The sequence below is a fragment of the Aphelocoma coerulescens genome, unplaced genomic scaffold (genome assembly GCF_041296385.1).
Source record: "Aphelocoma coerulescens isolate FSJ_1873_10779 unplaced genomic scaffold, UR_Acoe_1.0 HiC_scaffold_75, whole genome shotgun sequence".
Taxonomy (NCBI): domain Eukaryota; kingdom Metazoa; phylum Chordata; class Aves; order Passeriformes; family Corvidae; genus Aphelocoma; species Aphelocoma coerulescens.
Genome location: NW_027184061.1, coordinates 1,294,490 through 1,312,650, shown reverse-complemented (window position 1 = coordinate 1,312,650; position 18,161 = coordinate 1,294,490). Strand labels below are relative to the sequence as shown.

General features: G+C 59.8%; 1 protein-coding gene and 1 pseudogene across 4 annotated transcripts; both read left to right on the top strand.

The window, feature by feature from the left end:
* LOC138102438 (zinc finger protein 850-like) overlaps nucleotides 1-18,161 on the top strand; it is a 385,524-nt pseudogene that overhangs the window by 255,277 nt on the left and 112,086 nt on the right.
* Nucleotides 829-11,053, top strand: LOC138102441 (class I histocompatibility antigen, F10 alpha chain-like). Of its 4 annotated transcripts, none has more exons than XM_069000153.1 (8): nucleotides 832-968; nucleotides 6,024-6,287; nucleotides 7,731-8,006; nucleotides 8,318-8,590; nucleotides 8,692-8,799; nucleotides 8,904-8,939; nucleotides 9,059-9,091; nucleotides 9,497-11,053. In XM_069000153.1, exons 1-8 carry the CDS (start codon nucleotides 893-895, stop codon nucleotides 9,511-9,513), a joined length of 1,083 nt encoding a protein of 360 aa, XP_068856254.1. In that variant the 5' UTR covers nucleotides 832-892; the 3' UTR covers nucleotides 9,514-11,053. The 4 variants fall into 4 exon arrangements, with proteins under 4 accessions (XP_068856252.1, XP_068856254.1, XP_068856253.1 ...); XM_069000152.1 differs by lacking the exon at nucleotides 832-968 and adding an exon at nucleotides 4,252-4,349; XM_069000151.1 differs by lacking the exons at nucleotides 9,059-9,091; nucleotides 9,497-11,053 and having other exon boundaries at nucleotides 829-968; nucleotides 8,692-8,940.

Sequence of the window (18,161 nt, the reverse complement as noted above, 5' to 3'; positions counted from 1 at the left end):
CAGTCAGTCCCAGTACGATTCCAGTCAGTCCCAGGATGATCCCAATCATGCCCACTATATCCCAGGAGCAGCCAGTTGCTCTCAGCATGCTCCCAGTAGCCCTCAGTGTGGTCCCAGTATATCCCAGTATGATTCCTTGTTCCCCAGTTCTGCTCCCCCTGGGTTCTGGTCCCAGTCCTAGTGCATCCCAGTGTCCCAGTCTGTCCCAGCCCATCCCAGCCTGTCCCTCTCTGTCCTGGTCCCTTCCCAGCAGCCGCCGCCGTTTCCCAGATCCTGCTCCCCTCTGCCCCATTCCTGGACACTGGGACCCCCCTGCAGCCCCTGACCCTGCACCAACTCCCCCTGCCCCCCCTTTCCGGGTATCCACCTCTCCCAGCCCCTGGATCCCCCTTTTCCCTGACTCCGGGGACCCCCGGACCCCCATTCCCGGCCATCCCGGGGCACCTCAGCCCCAGGCCTCCCTTTGCTGGGAAACCCGAACTGGGCACGGGGCTCGGCAGCTGCTCTGGGATTTGTGATCACCCAAAGGAAAGGGACAGGAGAGGGAGAGAAGGAGATTGGGAATCAGGGATCGGGGTCCCAGCGCCCAGTCCTGCTCCCTCGGGGCTGGGGCCCCACAGCCGCAGGACAAAATGGATCTGCGGGTCCCGGAGCTTTCCCCGCTTCGGGCCGAACCCAGCGGGTTCCAGGCAGAGTTTGGCCGCAGGGCCCGGGAGTTCAGCCCAGCCCGGCCCGGGGGTCCCGCAGGACGTGGCCGAGGAGGGTCCGGGGAGGGGATCCAGGTGAATTCCCTGGAATTCCCCCTTTTCCCTTCCCCCCCCCGCGCTCCCTCGGCCACTTTCGCTTTCGCGTCTCCCAAACTGCGCCACAGCTGCGGTCGGTGAAGGCGGCGATGGCTCCAGCGCTGGGTCTGGGGGTGCTCTTGGGGCTCCTGGGGCTCCTGGGGGCCCCGGGGGGGGCGACGAAAGGTGAGTGGGACCACCAGCACCGGGACCGCCCTGAACCGCAATTCCCGGGCACCAGAACCCCCCTGAACTTCCAATTCTGGACACCGGGACCCCCCCCGAACCTCCATTTCCGGCCACCGGGAACACCCTAAACCCCCATTCCCGGGGACGGGAACCCCCCGGAACCCCCATTTTTGGTCCTGTGACCCCCCTCCATCCCCTTCCCAAGCACCGGGACCCCCCTGTACCCCCTTACCTGGCACCGGGACCCCCCTGAACCGCCCTTCCCGGGCACGGGGATCCCCCTGGACCCCCATTCCCGGGCATCAGAATCCACTGAGCCCCCATTCCCGGTCACCGGGACCCCCCTGAACCCCCATTCCTGGGCAGAGACCCCCCTGAACCCCCATCTCCCGGCACCGGGACCCCCCTGAACCCTGATTCCCGGAAAGGGAGCCCCCCCCGAACGCCATTTCCTGGGCACCGGGACCCACTTCACCCCCATCTCCCGGCACCGGGACCCCCTGAACCCCCATTCCGCTGCACCCGGACCCCTCCGAGCCCCCCATTCCTGTGAGCAGGGACCCCCCCTGCACCCCCTTCCCCAGCACCGGATCCCCACCACCCCCTTATCTGGCACCGGAACCCCCTGAACCCCGATTCCCGGGAAGGGAACTCCTCTGAACCCCCATTTCAGGGTACTGGGACCCCCTGCACCCCCTTGTCCAGCACCGGGACCCCCTGAACCCCCAATCCTGGGCACGGGGACTCCTCTGGATCTCCATTTCGGGGGAACCAATTCCCCATCTCGGGGACCCCCTGAACCGCCATATGCAGGATGGGAACCCCCCTGAACCCCCAATTCCTGGGCACCGGGACCCCCCTGAACCCCGATTCCCGAGAAGGGAACTCCCCTGAGCCCCCATTTCAGGGTACTGGGATACCCCCGCACCCCCTTATCTGGGACTGGGACCCCCTCCTGCACCCCCTTCACGTGTCCCAGGGGGTCTCGGCGGGTCCCAAGCGATTGTCGCGGGGTCCCAGGGGGGTCGCAGCGCGGATCCAGTGGGATCCAGCTGAATTCCCGGGAATTCCCCTTTTGTCCCCGTCCCCTCCCCCCCGCCGCGCTCCCTCGGTCACTTTCGCGTCTCCCAAGCTGCGGCACCGGGATCTGCCCGGCGCCTGCCCCGGCACCGGGACCCCCCTGAACCCCCATTCCTGGGCACCGGGACCCCCCTGCACCCCCATTCCTGGGCACCGGGAACCCCTCTGAACCCCGATTTCCGGGAAGGGAACTCCCCTGAACCCCCCATTCCTGGGTACAGGGACCTCCCTGAACCCCCTTATCTGGCACTGGGACACCCCTGCACCCCCTTATCTGGGACTGGGACCCCCTCCTGGACCTCCTTCACGTGTCCCAGGGGGTCCCGGCGGGTCCCAGGGGGTCCCAAGCGGTTGTCGCGGGGTCCCAGAGGGGTCGCAGCGCGGATCCAGTGGGATCCAGCTGAATTCCCGGGAGTTCCCCTTTTGTCCCCGTCCCCTCCCCCCTCCGCGCTCCCTCGGTCACTTTCGCGTCTCCCAAGCTGCGGCACCGGGATCTGCCCGGAGCCTGCCCCGGCGCCGGGACCCCCCTGCACCCCCATTCCTGGGCAGCGGAACCCCCCTGCACCCCCATTCCTGGGCACAGAGACCCCCCTGAACCCCCATTCCTGGGCACAGAAACCCCCCTGCACCCCCATTCCTGGGCACAGAGACCCCCCTGAACCCCCATTCCTGGGCACCAGGATCCCCCTGCACCCCCATTCCTGGGCACCGGGACCCCCCTGCACCCCCATTCCTGGGCACAGAGACCCCCTGAACCCCCCTGAACCCCCATTCCTGGGCACAGAAACCCCCCTGCACCCCCATTCCTGGACACTGGGACCCCCTGCACCCCCATTCCTGGGCTCCGGGATCCCCCTGAGCCCCCATTCCTGGGCACAGAGACCCCCCTGAACCCCCCCCCCCCCCATTCCTGGGCACAGAGACCTCCCTGCACCCCCATTCTTGGGCACAGAGACCCCCCTGTACCCCCATCTCCCGGCACCGGGACCCCCCTGAACCCCGAAACCCGGGAAAAGAACTCCCCTGAGCCCCCATTCCTGGGCACAGGGACCCCCTTCACCCCTTATCCGGGACCCCCCTGGCCCCCTGCTCCTGGGCACCGGGACCCCCCTGCACCCCCATTCCTGGGCAGAGACACCCCTGCACCCCCATTCCTGGGCACAGAGACCCCCCTGAACCCCGAAACCCGGGAAGGGAGCCCCCCCGTACCCCATTTCCTGGGCACCGGGACCCCCCTGAATGTCCCTTTCCGGGCACTAGAACAGCCCTCACCCCAATTTGTGGGCACGGGCACCGCCCTGAACCCCGACTCGTGGGCATCAGCACCCCCCGACCCTCCATTTCTGGGCACCGGGACCCCTTTGAACCCTGAATCCCAGGAGGGAAAGCCCCCGACCCCCTTTTCCTGGGGACTGGGACCCCCCTGCATGCCTTTACCTGGACCCCCTAAACCCTTATCCTGCACCAGTGCCCCCCGCACCCCCTTTCCCGGCCCTCCCCTCTCCCAGACCCCAGCCCCCACTTTTCCCTGATCCAGGGACCCCCTGCACCCCCATTCCTGCCTTTCCCAGCCCCCAGCCCCCTTTTCCGTCAACACCGGGGACCCCTGGACCCCCTTTCCTGGGCACAGGGACCCCCCAGATCCCCCATCCCGCCTCTCCCAGTGCCCTCACCCCCCTTTCCTTGACCTGGGAGCCCCTGAACCCCCATTTCAGGGTACTGGGGCACCCCTGCACCCCCTTATCCGGGACTGGGACCCCCTCCTGGATCCCCTTCACGTGTTCTGGGACCCCCTGCACCCCTTCCAGGGCATTCCACCCTTCCCAGACACCAGATCCGCCCTTTTCCTTGACCTTTGGACCCCCCCAGGTCTCCCAAATTTCCGTGTCCCCCCACTTCCCCACTCCCGGCGCTTCCTGAAAGGGGGTCCCAGGGGGTTCCAGAAGGCTCCAGGGGGGTCGCAGCGGGGATCCAGAGGGATCCAGACGAATTCCCGGGAATTCCCCTTTTCTCAGCCCCTCCCCCCCCCCCCCCCGCGCTCCCTCGGTCTCCCTCGCTTCCGCGTCCCAACCTGCGAGACCGCGATCTGCCCAGTGACCGGTGACGTCACAGGGGAATCGGGCTGCCATTGGCCGGCAGGAAATAGCGGCGCCAATGGCGGGGCCGGAGGCGGTGCTGGGGGCGGGGCCAGGGCTGGGGCGGGGCCGGAGCGGAGCAGCGCGATGGCTCCAGCGCCGGCTCTCGGGGTGCTCTTGGGGCTCCTGGGGCTCCTGGGGACCCCGGGGCGGGCGACGAAAGGTGAGTGGGACCCCCGGACACCGAGACCTCCCTGAACCTCCATTTCCGGCCACTGGAACACCCTAAATCCCCATTCCCGGGCACGGGAACCCCCCGAAATCCCATTTTTGGTCCTGTGACCCCCCTCCATCCCCTTCCCAAGCACCGGGACCCCCCTGTACCCCCTTATCTGGCACCGGGACCCCCCTGAACCGCCCTTCCCGGGCACGGGGATCCCCCTGGACCCTCATTCCCGGGCATCAGAATCCACTGAGCCCCCACTCCCGAGCACGGGGACCCCCTTGAACGTTCATTTCCTGGCACCGGGACCCCCCTGTACTCCTTTCCCGAGCACCGGGAACCCCTTATCTGGCACCGGGACCCCCCCTGAACTTCCATTATCGGGTACCGAGACTCCCTCGAATCCGAATTCTGGGAAGGGAATCCCCTGATCCCCCATTCCTGGGGATCGGGACCCCCCTGAACCTCCATTTCCAGACACCGGGATCCCCCTGAACCCCGAATTCCGGGAAGGAAACTCCCCTGAACCCCCATTCCCGGCCACCGGGACCCCCTGCACCCCCTTATCCGGGACTGGGCCCCCCCTGCCCCCCGTCAGTGCTCTGGGACCCCCCCTGCACCCCTTTCCCGGGCATCCCGCCCTTCCCAGACCCCAGTCCCACCCTTTTCCTCGGTTTTTGGACCCCTCAGATCTCCCAAATTTCCGTGTCCCCCCTGTTTTCCACTCCCGCTGCTTTCCAAAAGGGGGTCCCGGAGGGTCCCGGGCGTCCCAGGGGTCTCCAGGGGGGTCGCGGCAGGGGGGATCCAGTGGGATCCGGCTGAATTCCCTGGAATTCCCCTTTTCCCCCCTCCCCTCCCCTCGCGCTCCCTCGGTCTCCCAAACTTCTGCCCCGGGCTCCGCCCGCCTCTCCCAGCCCCAGCCCCCCCTTTCCCGTGTTCCAGGGACCCCCTGCACCCCCATTCCTGCCTTTCTCAGCACCCAGACCCCGCTTCCCTCCACACCGGGGACCCCTGGACCCCCTTTCGTGGGCACCGGGACCCCCTGGACCCCCCATCCCGCCTCTCCCAGTCCCTTCCTTGAACCTCGGACCCTTCCCGGCTCTCCCAGTTCCGCCTCCTGAGCCTTGGACACCCCCAGACCCCTCCAATCTCTGCGTCCCCCCAGCTCTCCACCCCCTGCGCTTTCTGACGGGGGTCCCAGGGGTCCGGGAGGGTCCCTGGAGGGTCTCAGGGGGGATTCTGGGCTCTGGGGCTCCCCTGAATTTCCAGTCCCGGGCACTGGGCCCGCCCTGCACTCCTTTATCCTGCACCAATCCCACCCGATATTTCCTTCACGGCCTTCCCCAGTCCCCGGACCACCCCCCCCCCCCATCCTTTTTCCTTGACCCTGAGACCCCCTGGACCCCCATTCCCGCTTTTCTCAGCCCCCAGCCCCCCCTTTCCTCTGCATCAAGGACCCCCGACCCCCCATTCTGGCTGTCCCAGGTCTCCCCACCTCGTGACTCCTCTTTCCTTGGCACTGGGGACCCCTGGACCCCTTTCCTGGGCACAGGGACTCTCTGCACCCGTTTTCCTGGGTCATGAGATCCCCAACCCCTTCCCAGCTCTCCCAGTTCCGCTTTCATTGATCCACGACCCCCCCCCCCGACCCCCCAAATCTCCGTGTCCCCCCAGTTCTCCACTCGCTGCGGTACCTGGATGTGGCGGTGTCGGAGCCCGGCCCGGGGGTCCCCCAGTTCGTGTCCGTGGGGTTCCTGGATGGGATCCCCTTCGAGCGCTACAGCAGCGAGCGGGGCCGGGTGGAGCCACTGACACCGTGGATGGAGAAGGGAGCAGAGCCGGGATATTGGGATCGCGGGACTGAGATCAGCAAGAGGAACCAGCAGGTGGATGCCATGAACCTGGAGAAGCTGCGGGCCCGGTACAACCAGAGCGGGGGTGAGTGGGGGCAGCGGGGGCTGGGATGGGATCCGTGGGGCTGGGATGGGCTCCGTGGGGCTGGGATGGGATCTGTGGGGCTGGGCTTGGATCCGTAGGGCTGAGATGGGATCTGTGGGGCTGGGATTGGATCTGTGGGGCCGGGATGGGATCCGCGGGGCCGGGATGGGATCTGTGGGGCCGGGGTGGGATCCGTGGGGCTGGGATGGGATCTGTGGGGCTGGGATGGGATCCGTGGGGCCGGGATGGGATCCGTGGGGCTGGGTTGGGATCCGTGGGGCTGGGATGGGGATCTGTGGGGCTGGGATGGGAAGTTTGGGGCCGGGCTGGGGATGCGTGGGTCTGGGATGGGATCTGTGGGGCTGGGCTGGGAAGTGTGGGGCTGGGATCCGTGGGGCCGGGATGGGGATCTGTGGGGCTGGGATGGGGAAGTGTGGGGCGGGGATACAGATCTGTGGGGCGGGGATACAGATCTGTGGGGCGGGGATGGGATCTGTGGGGCCGGGATGGGATCCGTGGGGCCGGGATGGGATCCGTGGGGCCGAGCTGGGGATCTGTGGGGCTGGGATGGGATCTGTGGGGTCAGACTGGGGTTCTGTGGGGCTGGGATGGGATCTGTGGGGTCGGACTGGAGTTCTGTGGGGCCGGGCTGGGATCTGTGGGGCCGGCATGGGATCTGTGGGGCTGGGATGGGCTCCATGGGGCTGGGATCTATGGGGCTGGGAGGGGAAGTGTGGGGCCAGGTTGGGATCTGTGGGGCCGGGATGAGATCTATGGGGCTGGGATGTGAAGTGTGGGGCTGGGATGTGAAGTGTGGGGCTGGGCTGGGGATCCGTGGGGCTGGGCTGGGGATCCATGGGGCCGGGATGGGATCTGTGGGGCCGGGCTGGGATCGGTGGGGCTGGGATGGGGATCCGTGGGGCTGGGCTGGGAAGTGTGGGGCTGGGATGGGATCTGTGGGGCTGGGATTGGATCCATGGGGCTGGGATGGGAACCATGGGGCTGGGTTGGCATCCGTGGGGCTGGGCTGGGGATCCGTGGGGCTGGGATTGGATCCGTTGGGCTGGGATGGGATCTGTGGGGCTGGGCTGGGAAGTGTGGGGCCGGGTTGGGGATCCATGGGTCTGGGCTGGGGATCTGTGGGTCTGGGCTGGGGATCTGTGGGGCTGGGATGTGGATTCACAGGGCTCCAGGATGGGATCCGTGGGGCTGGGATGGGATCTCTTGTGATCCCCGGGTTTGGGATGTGCATCCGTGGGGCTCCAAGGGGCTGGGATGGGATCTGTGGGGCTGGGATGGGATCTCTTGTGATCCCTGGGTTTGGGATGTGCATCCGTGGGGCTCCAAGGGGCTGGGATGGATCTGTGGGTTTTCATCGGACTCTGGGGCTCTGTGGGGCTGGGACACAATTCCATGGGTCTCTGTGGGTCCGATCCCCCCCAGGTCTTCACACACTGCAGCGGGTTTCTGGCTGTGATCTCCTGTCCGACGGGAGCGTCCATGGATCCCGCCGGGATGGCTATGACGGGCGGGATTTCCTCTCCTTCGAGCCGGGATCCCAGAGCTTTGTGCCGGCCGACGGCGCTGCCCAGGTCACCACGAGGCGCTGGAATGGTGACGGGGTCACGGTGGAGGATTGGACGAATTACGTGGAGCACACCTGCCTGGACGAGCTCCAGAAGTTCGTCAGATATGGGCAGGAGGTGCTGGAGCGCAAAGGTGGGAGCAGAATTCCTGTGGGAATCTGGGGTTTGGGAATGGAGGACCTGGGAAGATGGGAATTCCTGTGGGAATTCCATGGGTGGATCTCACCCCCATCCCGTTCCTGTGGGAATTCCATGGGCGGATCTCACCCCCATCCCATTCCCGTAGAATTCCATGGGCGGATCTCACCCCCATCCCATTCCTGTGGGAATTCCATGGGTGGATCTCACCCCCATCCCATTCCCGTGGAATTCCATGGGCGGATCTCACCCCCATCCCCTTCCCACGGAATTCCATGGATGCATCTCACCGTTGTCCCATTTCAGAGCCCCCCGATGTCCACGTGTCCGGAAGAGAGGAATTCGGGACGCTGATCTTGTCCTGCCATGCCTACGGATTCTACCCCAGGCCCATCGCGGTCAGCTGGATGAAGGGGGATGAAATCCGGGATCAGGAGACGGAGTGGGGCGGGGTCGTTCCCAACAGCGACGGCACCTTCCACACCTGGGCCAGGATCGAGGCGCGGCCGGAGGAGCGGGAGCAGTACCGCTGCCGGGTGGAGCATTCCGGAATGCCAGAGCCCGGGATCTTCGCCTGGGGTGAGGCTGGGAGTGTGGGAATTGGGAATGTGGGAATTGGGAATTCGGGAATTCCCAGCTGGGGATTCCCCTCCGCCTCTTCACTGTCCTGCGTTTCCCAGAGCCAGAATCCGGCGGGAATCTCACCCTGCTGGTCGCTGTGTCCATCATCGCTGCCATCGTCATCCTCGTTCTCCACGTCGGATTCATCGTCTGGAAGCTCCAATCCGGTATGGGGTGGACACAGGATGGGGGTCGGGACAGGTCACGGATCCGCCCAGCACCGTTCCGGGAATCCCCCACCAGGGATGCTGATCCCACTTTATTTCCATAGGGAGGAGGCAGAAGCATGGATACAGCCCGCCAGCCGGTGCGTACCAGAGGTGGATCCGGCTCTGGATCCCCTCCATGCGGATCCCAGGATGGATCCTGGGGGTAATCCCAGTGTGTGATCTGTGCTGGGATCTCATGGATCTTTTCTTTCTGCAGGAAAAAACATGGGAACCAACAGCTCGACCACAGGTACGGAGTGGAATCGGGGTGGGATTCCAGAGGGGAATCAGGGCAGGATGGATGGAGCAGGACTGGTGTGGGATGGATGGAGCAGGATTGGTGTGGGATGGATGGAGCGGGATCAGGTGGGATGGATGGAGCGGGATGAGGTGGGATGGATGGAGCGGGATCAGGTGGGATTGATGGAGCAGGATTGGTGTGGGATGGATGGAGCGGGATCAGGTGGGATGGATGGAGCGGGATGAGGTGGGATGGATGGAGCGGGATCAGGTGGGATTGATGGAGCAGGACTGGTATGGGATGGATGGAGCAGGATTGCAGCAGGATTGGGGTGGGATCAGGTGGCTCCACAGCCACGTCCATCCTGTGGGATGGGGACAGGGACAGGGTGACACCGTGACCCTCTCATCCCAGCACAAATCACCGCCTGAGTGATCCACGCAGCGGAGCCGGAGCCGGCCCCTTCCCTCTTCAGATTCGGCAGATTCAGCCAAGCTCATCCCGCTGCTCCCACCTGTGGTGGCCGGTGAACGTACATTACAGGGGACAGAGAGTTCTCAGTAACACAAGTCCCTGGTACCATAAGAGCCTTTTTATGCTAGGGTGACCAAAAAGGCTTCTCCCAGGATGCATGGTTCTGTTATGTTAACCTACCCCAGGTTGAATTCCCCGTTTGGCTGTTGGCCTCTAGCCCTCATCACTCCCCCAGAGCTTCCCCACTGGTCCCTGTTCCCTAGTCCTGTCTTTTCCCCACCCCCAGATAGAACTGTGAGTTTCAGGATTATGTTTGTATTTGTCCCTGCACCTTTCGACAGTGTAGAAGCAATGAATGCTCCTGCCAGAACACAGGCAAGTACCCTTCTCAACTCTGCTACCGACTGTATTACTGAACCCACCCGTTCAGTGTGGTGCTGGCCAGGCCATCCCGGGTTCTGTCCCAGACCTCTCCCCCATACCTACTTCTCCGGTTTTCTCTACTTCAAATTTGATCAAGCAGCGGCAGATCTTGCACAGGGTTGTCTTGTGGCCTTGGGCAGGGGTCTCCGAGATGAAATAAGAGTCTTCCTCAGATGAAGTAAAGGATCTTCCTCATCCTGATCTTCCTCATCCAAGATCACAGCAGCGGCAGAGTCAGACACGCAATCCCAGCTGCTGCTTTTATTTTTAATTCTCCCGCCTCCACTCCGCCCATACAAGATGGTGGCAGCCCTATGGTGGCACTGGTGGGCTTTTTGCCCGCACATGGTCCCTCTTCCATGCCCGGCGCCCCCCACGCATTGATTCGTGTTGCGTTGGGCCCCCCCCTCCACCGGGGGTCCCCCCCGGCTGCAGACCCTGCATTTCCCTCCTGTGCCCCTGTCCCCTCCATCGGTGGTCCCGGTCATGAGACCCAACCCACCTCACGTTCCCACGCGGCCGAGAGCGAGGGTGGGGAATCAGGGGGATGGGGAAGCAGAGATAAAATGATTTACTAAGAATTGGTTTGTTAGAAGCAATGCATACAGATTGCCCAACACTTATTGTGCCTACCAAAGCAGGATGAGAAGATATGAGACTATTGATAAAGGGAAGGAATCTTGACCAAAGATCCTGTTTTTAACCTAAAGCTAACTCAAACCAGTCTTGAAGTTTGGACTTAGCCCGGGGACATAAAGAGCACGCGCAGGGAGGAAAGGTGAAAAGTTCAGGATGAGGAAGATCCTTAATTTCATCTCGGAGACCCCTGCCCACGACCACCAGACAACACTGCACAAGCACAATGCGGATGTAAATGACTTTTGGGCTCACTGTAATACGAAGCGAGGCTGGGCGGGGCTAGGTGATGAATATGTATAGGCGGATTGGGGAAACTCAATGAATATGGAACTTGTAACCCGATAAATACCGAGCTGAATGCAGCTGTCGGCACGAATGGCTTTGGAGGAGCGATCCCCCGTGTGTCCCAGCGCTGGAATAAACACTCCTGCTGTACCACTTCTTCCAGTGGTGGAGTCTTTCCCGCTCATCACCCCCGCTGTCCCTTGTGTCCCCTGGGCACCGACAGCCCCGGCCCTTGCCCTGCTCCCCCTCCCACGTTCCATCCCGGCTGGCGGAGCCTTGGAGCTGCCGTGGGGCTGCCCCGGGGGCTGCGGCCCGAGCCGGGGCCCCTTCCCAGTGCTCCCAGTCTGCCCATCCCGCCTGGAGCAGCCAGCGAGGGCTTCAGCTGGGGCGGCAGAGAGGCGCTGCTGGGGGGTCCCACCTCCGCTTGGCTTGGGTTGTTCTTCCCAAGCTGGGCATAAACGACTTTGGGAGTTTTGTGCCACAAATCTCTCCCCTCGTGCACTCAGCCAAAGGGGTTTGGGGCGGTTTTCCCTTTTTCGGGGAAATCAAAGCCATGCACTGATGCTCCGAATTAGGGGCGGGAGTCGGGAGGCTGCAGGGCTTCCCAAGGAGCAGGAGGCAGCCAACACGCAGGGCTGGGCAAGTCGGGCCGGGAGCAGCGGAGAGCTTTGTTTCCCTTCCCAGCTGAATGGCGGCTCGGGCCGGGCCCGTTCCAGGGCTGTTCCTCAGCTGCGGCTTTCCCCTCACGCAGCCCGGGGGGCGCTGGGAGCGCGGGGCGAGGCTGGGCCGTGTGCAGAGCCCGCCCCTCGCTGCGATTGGGCGGTGCTGCCGTCAGTCGTGGTTCTGGCGCGCTGATTGGTCGGAGCGGGGAGCAGCCCGGGCCCGGAGCCGCCGGCAGGGCGGCCGTGGCGCAGCAGAGGCGCCATTGGCGGAGCGTCTGTGCGGGCCCGGGAGCGGCGGCGGCGGCCGGAGCCCGGTGAGGCGGCGGCGGAGCTCGGAGGCGGCCCCAGCGCAGGTGGGAGCCGCGCTCGGTTCTGGCGGGGCTCGGCGCTGGCTGCGGGCGGAGGGGGCGGCAGGGGGCTGGGGCGGGTTCGTTGTGCCGTGTGGGCGCCGTGTTCGCCCTGGCGTGAGGGCGCTGCGGGAGCGGCTGCCCGCGCTCTCCTTGCCGCTGCTGCCTCGGCAGGAGCCGGTGCCGGTGCCTCAGGCTGCTGTGGGTAGGACAGAGGTGGCTGCCCCGTCGGCGGGAGTGTGCGGGAAAGTTCCCGTGGCCAGAGGTTTGTGTCCCCAGAGGAGCCGGAGGAGTCCTGTAAAAGGAACTTTATTCCTGGAGCAAGGGAGAGGCCACGGGGCATTTCCCGTGGGCTCTGTCCAAGTGTTGGAGGACGCAGCCTCCTTTTTATGCCGATTTCCCCGGCCGCATCTCCGTGTCCCTTTCCCCAGTGGCTGAGGTCCTTGGAAGGTACAGACTTCCCGATCCGCCGGCTGCATGTGCCCCTGTCTTGGGGTGACGTTATGATGTGTATCCCATATCGCTGCCTATGCCCAGAAATTAATTTTTGTGCCTTTCTGTGCCTCTAAACTGAGCCTGAGAGGGAGAAGAAAAAACTGAGCAAAACTTTCTCAAAGCAGTTTGCAGCTTGTTCAAGGTCACAAAAAGATAGGAGGCTTTTTTTTTTCCCCAGCTGCGGCAGGGGAGCGAGGAAGCACCCGGCTTGCTGTGTTCCAGTCAGCTTTTGGCCAGTTGTTTCAGTTTCTTGTTCTCCGGAGAGAGAGACTGAGAGTTGGGCTTTGCTTTTCCTTCTCTGGAATTCCGTATTTTCTCCCTTTTCTACTGCACTGCTTTCAACCTCAGAGCACATCGGGAGGACTTTCCACCGGGCACAGAGGGCCTGGCCCTGGGCCAAGCCCCAGCTCCGAGGAGACCAAAGGGAGGACTCTAACGCTATCCCAGGTTTTTCCTCCACAGCGAAAGATTTTACCATTTAACCTCATTTTCCTTTCCCGTGTGTTTGTTAAATAAATAGTTTTATCTTCTTCACTTTCCTTCGAGGAAAATTTATTTTTTTCCCGAACCTGGTGGGGGAGGGGTGGTTGTGCCTTCTCTCAGAGGATATATTTCTAAATTTGGCCAAACCGGTACAAATTTAGTGGCGCCCAACTGTGTGGCTCGAAGGAAAGTGAAAAACCTGTGCTAATTACATTTTGGTTTGAATTTACTTAATTCTGTGCTGGAGTAAAATAGTCATCATGTTGGTTGAGTTCATAACATTTCTCTGGCTTGATATATTCATGTGTTTCTGGTCCGTAGGCTTGTTTAAGGTACTAGTGCCTTTCTGGTCCCTAGGCTTATTTGCCTATCCACAACTTGGTCCGATCTTATCCTTGATAAGGAATTTTTGCAGAGCAGGGACACGAATTCGGATTTCTATTTTGCTGTGCTCGGTGATAATGATTTATAAGAAGTTGACAGAGGTACAGGCAGCTGTTCAAAGTGTGTATGATAAATGGTTTCTCCCTCCTAACCCCAGTCCTAGCTTCAGTAGCCTGTTTTGGGAATTTATTAGTAATTGCACCCAGATTGTTAGAGGAGGAGGAGTCGGGGTTTCCCTTCCCTTTAAATTTGATAGGTTTTCTTTTGAGAGTGTTCAGTTTCCCCTGGATGTTAAAGAGACCACCATCCTGGTATTTAATCTGGTAAGCTTCCTCTATGTACTCTGTATGTCTCGCAGCTTGTCTAGAATAAGAGCTCAGATTTCCCGGGCGACTGCCGAGACACCTGACCCAGAGGTGGAGCATCCTGAGTGGTGTGGGGAATGGGAGGATATAGGCCAAATCCTGAAGAAATTCTCTGACCCCATGGTTTGCAATTTTTCCCCTGAACAAGTTCAGAAACCAGCTGAGGTGGCGAAATATCTGAAAGAGAAATATAATGACAATTCCAATGCGAACAAGCTCCTTGCAATATGTTGGGTCTTGGCATATGCCTATCGCACACTGCAGCCAGTAAGGGTAGAGAGGCAGGAAGATAAATCAGCAAAGCCTGCAGATACCCCAGTCACTCAGGCTGCAGATAAACCAGACAGCAAGCCCAAGCCAGATGGAGAGTCTAAGCCACTGACAGTGGCTCCTGTTACAAGGAAAAAGCACATAACCAAAACTGATCGCCCAGTGAAAGATGAGGATAATGGAGGGGAAGGAACCTCAAAAGATGCAGGGGAAGGAACATCAAAACCACCAACTGACTCAGGCACAGAAACCATTACAGAGTCCATGTCCATAAAAGACCTTCACAGCCTAAGAAAGGATTACACCCGACGGTCCGATGAATCCATAATAAGTTGGATGGTCCGTATTTGGGATGTGGCAGGTGATGATGTGATGCTGGACGGTGCTGAAGCGAGGCATTTGGGATCCCTGTCACATGATCCAGTGATCGACCAAGCGATGAAAAGGGGGACTGACTCTACCAGTGTCTGGAGACGAGTTTTAACAGGCGTGGCTGAAAGATATATGTGTGGAGATGATCTCTACATGCAGCAAACCCATGGAAGACCATAGAGCAAGGGATCCAACGCCTGAGAGAACTAGGGGTGGTAGAGGTTGTCTTCACAAATGACCCAGGACTGAGGAGTCCAGACCGGGCCAGAGTTATTCCATACATGTGGCGAAAACTCATACAACTTGGGCCACCAGAATATGCTTCTGCTTTAGCAATAATGAAACCGGACTACGGTGCGAATGAGACTGTGAAGGATATGGCAGTGAAGCTCCGAGCATATGCAGACTCTGTGCATGGCCCAACACATGCAAGAATCGCAGCTGTGGAAATACAGGTGCAGAAAATGGAGAAGAGTCTCCAGGAGATTAAAGAGGGCCTTCTCCGTGGACGTTCCCCAGAGAGAAGGCACATCCCACAAAGTGAGCTGTGGGATTTCCTGTGTGACAGTGGGGAAAACATGAAGAACTGGGGTAGACAACCCACTTCTGCTTTGGCAGCACGAGTGCGTGAATTGAAGGAGTGCAAGTCTCAGAAAGGAGGATCTACCAAAAAGGAAGTAGCCCCAGTTGCCTGTAGCCAAACTGCTGGAAATGATGGAAAAGAGGATGACATGTCCAATTCCCATGAAGGAACCTCTAAGATACAGGCCCAGGGAAAGAAGGATAACCAGGCATAGAGGGGCCCTGCCTCTAGCCAGGTAGAGGTTAGAGAAAACCGTGTTTTTTGGACTGTGTGGATTCGTTGGCCTGGTACATCAGAACCACAAAAATATGATGCCTTGGTTGACACTGGTGCGCAGTGTACAATAATCCCATCGCAGCATGTGGGGGTAGAATCTGTTTCTATTTCTGGTGTAACAGGTGGATCACAAAATTTGACCTTGGTGGAAGCTGAGGTGAGCCTGACTGGAATTGAGTGGAAGAAGCATCTCATTGTGACTGGCCCAGAGGCCCCGTGCATTTTGGGCATAGACTTCCTCCGGAACGGGTATTTTAGAGACCCAAAGGGACTCAAGTGGGCTTTTGGAATAGCTGCTGTGGAGACAGAGGGCATTAAGCAATTGAACACTTTGCCTGGGCTATCAGAAAACCCGTCTGCAGTCGGCCTTCTGAAGGTGGAAGAACAAAAAGTACCAATTGCTACCTCGACAGTGCATCGCCGACAGTACCGGACAACTCGAGATGCTGTGATTCCCATCCACAAGATGATTCGTGAGCTGGAGAGCCAAGGGGTGGTCAGCAAGACCCACTCACCCTTCAATAGTCCCATTTGGCCTGTGCACAAATCTGAAGGAGAATGGAGATTGACTGTGGACTATCGTGCTTTGAATGAAGTGACTCCACCACTGAGCGCTGCTGTGCCGGACATGTTGGAGCTCCAGTATGAGCTGGAGTCCAAAGCAGCGAAGTGGTACGCCACTATTGACATTGCCGATGCATTTTTCTCCATTCCTCTGGCAGCAGAGTGCAGGCCTCAGTTTGCTTTCACCTGGAGGGGTGTGCAGTACACCTGGAACCAACTGCCCCAGGGGTGGAAGCACAGTCCCACCATCTGCCATGGACTAATCCAGGCTGCACTAGAAAAGGGTGAGGCTCCAGAACATTTGCAGTATATTGATGACATCATTGTGTGGGGGAACACTGCAGCAGAAGTGTTTGAGAAAGGAGAGAAAGTTATCCGGATTCTCCTGGAAGCTGGTTTTGCCATCAAGAAGAGCAAAGTCAAGGGACCTGCCCAAGAGATCCAGTTCCTGGGAGTGAAGTGGCAAGATGGACGGCGTCAGATTCCTGCTGAGGTCATCAATAAGATCACTGCGATGTCTCCACCGACCAGTAAGAAGGAAACACAAGCTTTCCTAGGCGCCATAGGCTTTTGGAGAATGCACATTCCTGAGTACAGCCAGATTGTGAGTCCTCTTTACTTGGTTACCCGCAAGAAGAACGATTTCCATTGGGGCCCTGAACAGCAACAAGCTTTTGCCCAAATCAAGCAGGAAATTGCTCATGCGGTAGCCCTTGGCCCAGTCAGGACAGGACCCGAAGTGAAGAATGTGCTCTACTCTGCAGCCGGGAGCCATGGCCTGTCCTGGAGCCTTTGGCAGAAGGTGTCTGGTGAGACTCGAGGTCGACCACTGGGGTTTTGGAGCCGAAGCTACAGAGGGTCCAAAGCCAACTACACTCCCACAGAGAAGGAAATCTTGGCAGCCTATGAAGGAATCCAAGCTGCCTCAGAGGTAATTGGAACTGAGGCACAACTCCTCCTGGCACCCCGACTACCAGTGCTGGGGTGGATGTTCAAAGCAGAGGTTCCCTCTACCCACCACGCCACCAATGCCACATGGAGCAAATGGATTGCTCTCATCACACAGCGCGCCTGTATCGGAAAACTGAATCGCCCTGGGATTTTGGAAATAATCACAAATTGGCCTGAAGGTGAAAACTTTGGTCTCGCTGATGAAGAAGAACAAGTGACACGTGCTGAAGAAGCTCCACCGTACAACCAACTGCCATCAGAAGACACACGCTGCGCTCTTTTCATCGACGGTTCTTGTCGCATCGTAGGGATGAAACGAAAGTGGAAAGCAGCCGTATGGAGTCCCACACGACGGGTTGCCGAAGCTACTGAAGGAGAAGGTGGATCAAGCCAACTCGCTGAACTCAAAGCTGTTCAACTAGCCCTGGACATTGCTGAAAGAGAGAAGTGGCCAAAGCTCTACCTCTACACTGACTCATGGATGGTAGCCAATGCTCTGTGGGGATAGCTGGAAAAGTGGGAAAAATCTAATTGGCAGCATAGGGGAAAACCAATCTGGGCTGCTGAAGAGTGGAAAAACATTGCTGCCCGAGTAAGAAAGCTGGTTGTGAAAGTCCGCCATGTAGATGCCCATGTCCCCAAGAGTAGGGCTAATGAAGAACACCAAAACAACAAGCAGGTAGATCAGGCTGCAAAGATAGAAGTGTCACAGGTAGACTTGGACTGGAAACACAAGGGAGAGTTGTTCCTAGCTTGATGGGCTCATGATGCCTCAGGCCATCAGGGCAGAGACGCCACCTGTAGGTGGGCACAAGATCGAGGGGTGGATCTAACCATGGACAGTATCTCCCAGGTGATCCATGACTGTGAGACATGCGCTGCGATCAAGCAGGCCAAGCGGGTGAAGCCCCTGTGCTATGGTGGGCGGTGGTCCAAATACAAGTATGGGGAGGCCTGGCAGACTGATTACATCACACTGCCTCAAACCCGCCAAGGCAAGTGCTATGTGCTCACAATGGTAGAAGCCACCACAGGATGGCTGGAGACCTACCCTGTGCCTCACGCTACTGCCCGGAACACCATCCTGGGCCTTGAAAAGCAAGTCCTTTGGAGGCACGGTACCCCTGAGAGAATTGAATCTGACAATGGGACTCATTTTAAGAACAGCCTTATAAACACCTGGGCTAGAGAACATGGCATTGAGTGGGTGTACCACATCCCTTACCATGCACCAGCTGCAGGCAAAGTGGAACGGTGCAATGGATTGTTGAAAACCACCCTGAAGGCACTGGGTGGGGGAACTTTCAAAAACTGGGAACAGCATCTAGCAAAGGCCACCTGGTTAGTTAACACCCGAGGTTCCACCAATAGAGCTGGTCCAGCCCAATCTGAATCCCTGCATACAACAGATGGAGATAAGGTCCCAGTAGTGCAGGTCAGAGGTCTGTTAGGAAAGACTGTGTGGATAAATTCTGCCTCGAGTACAGACAAACCCACCCGTGGGGT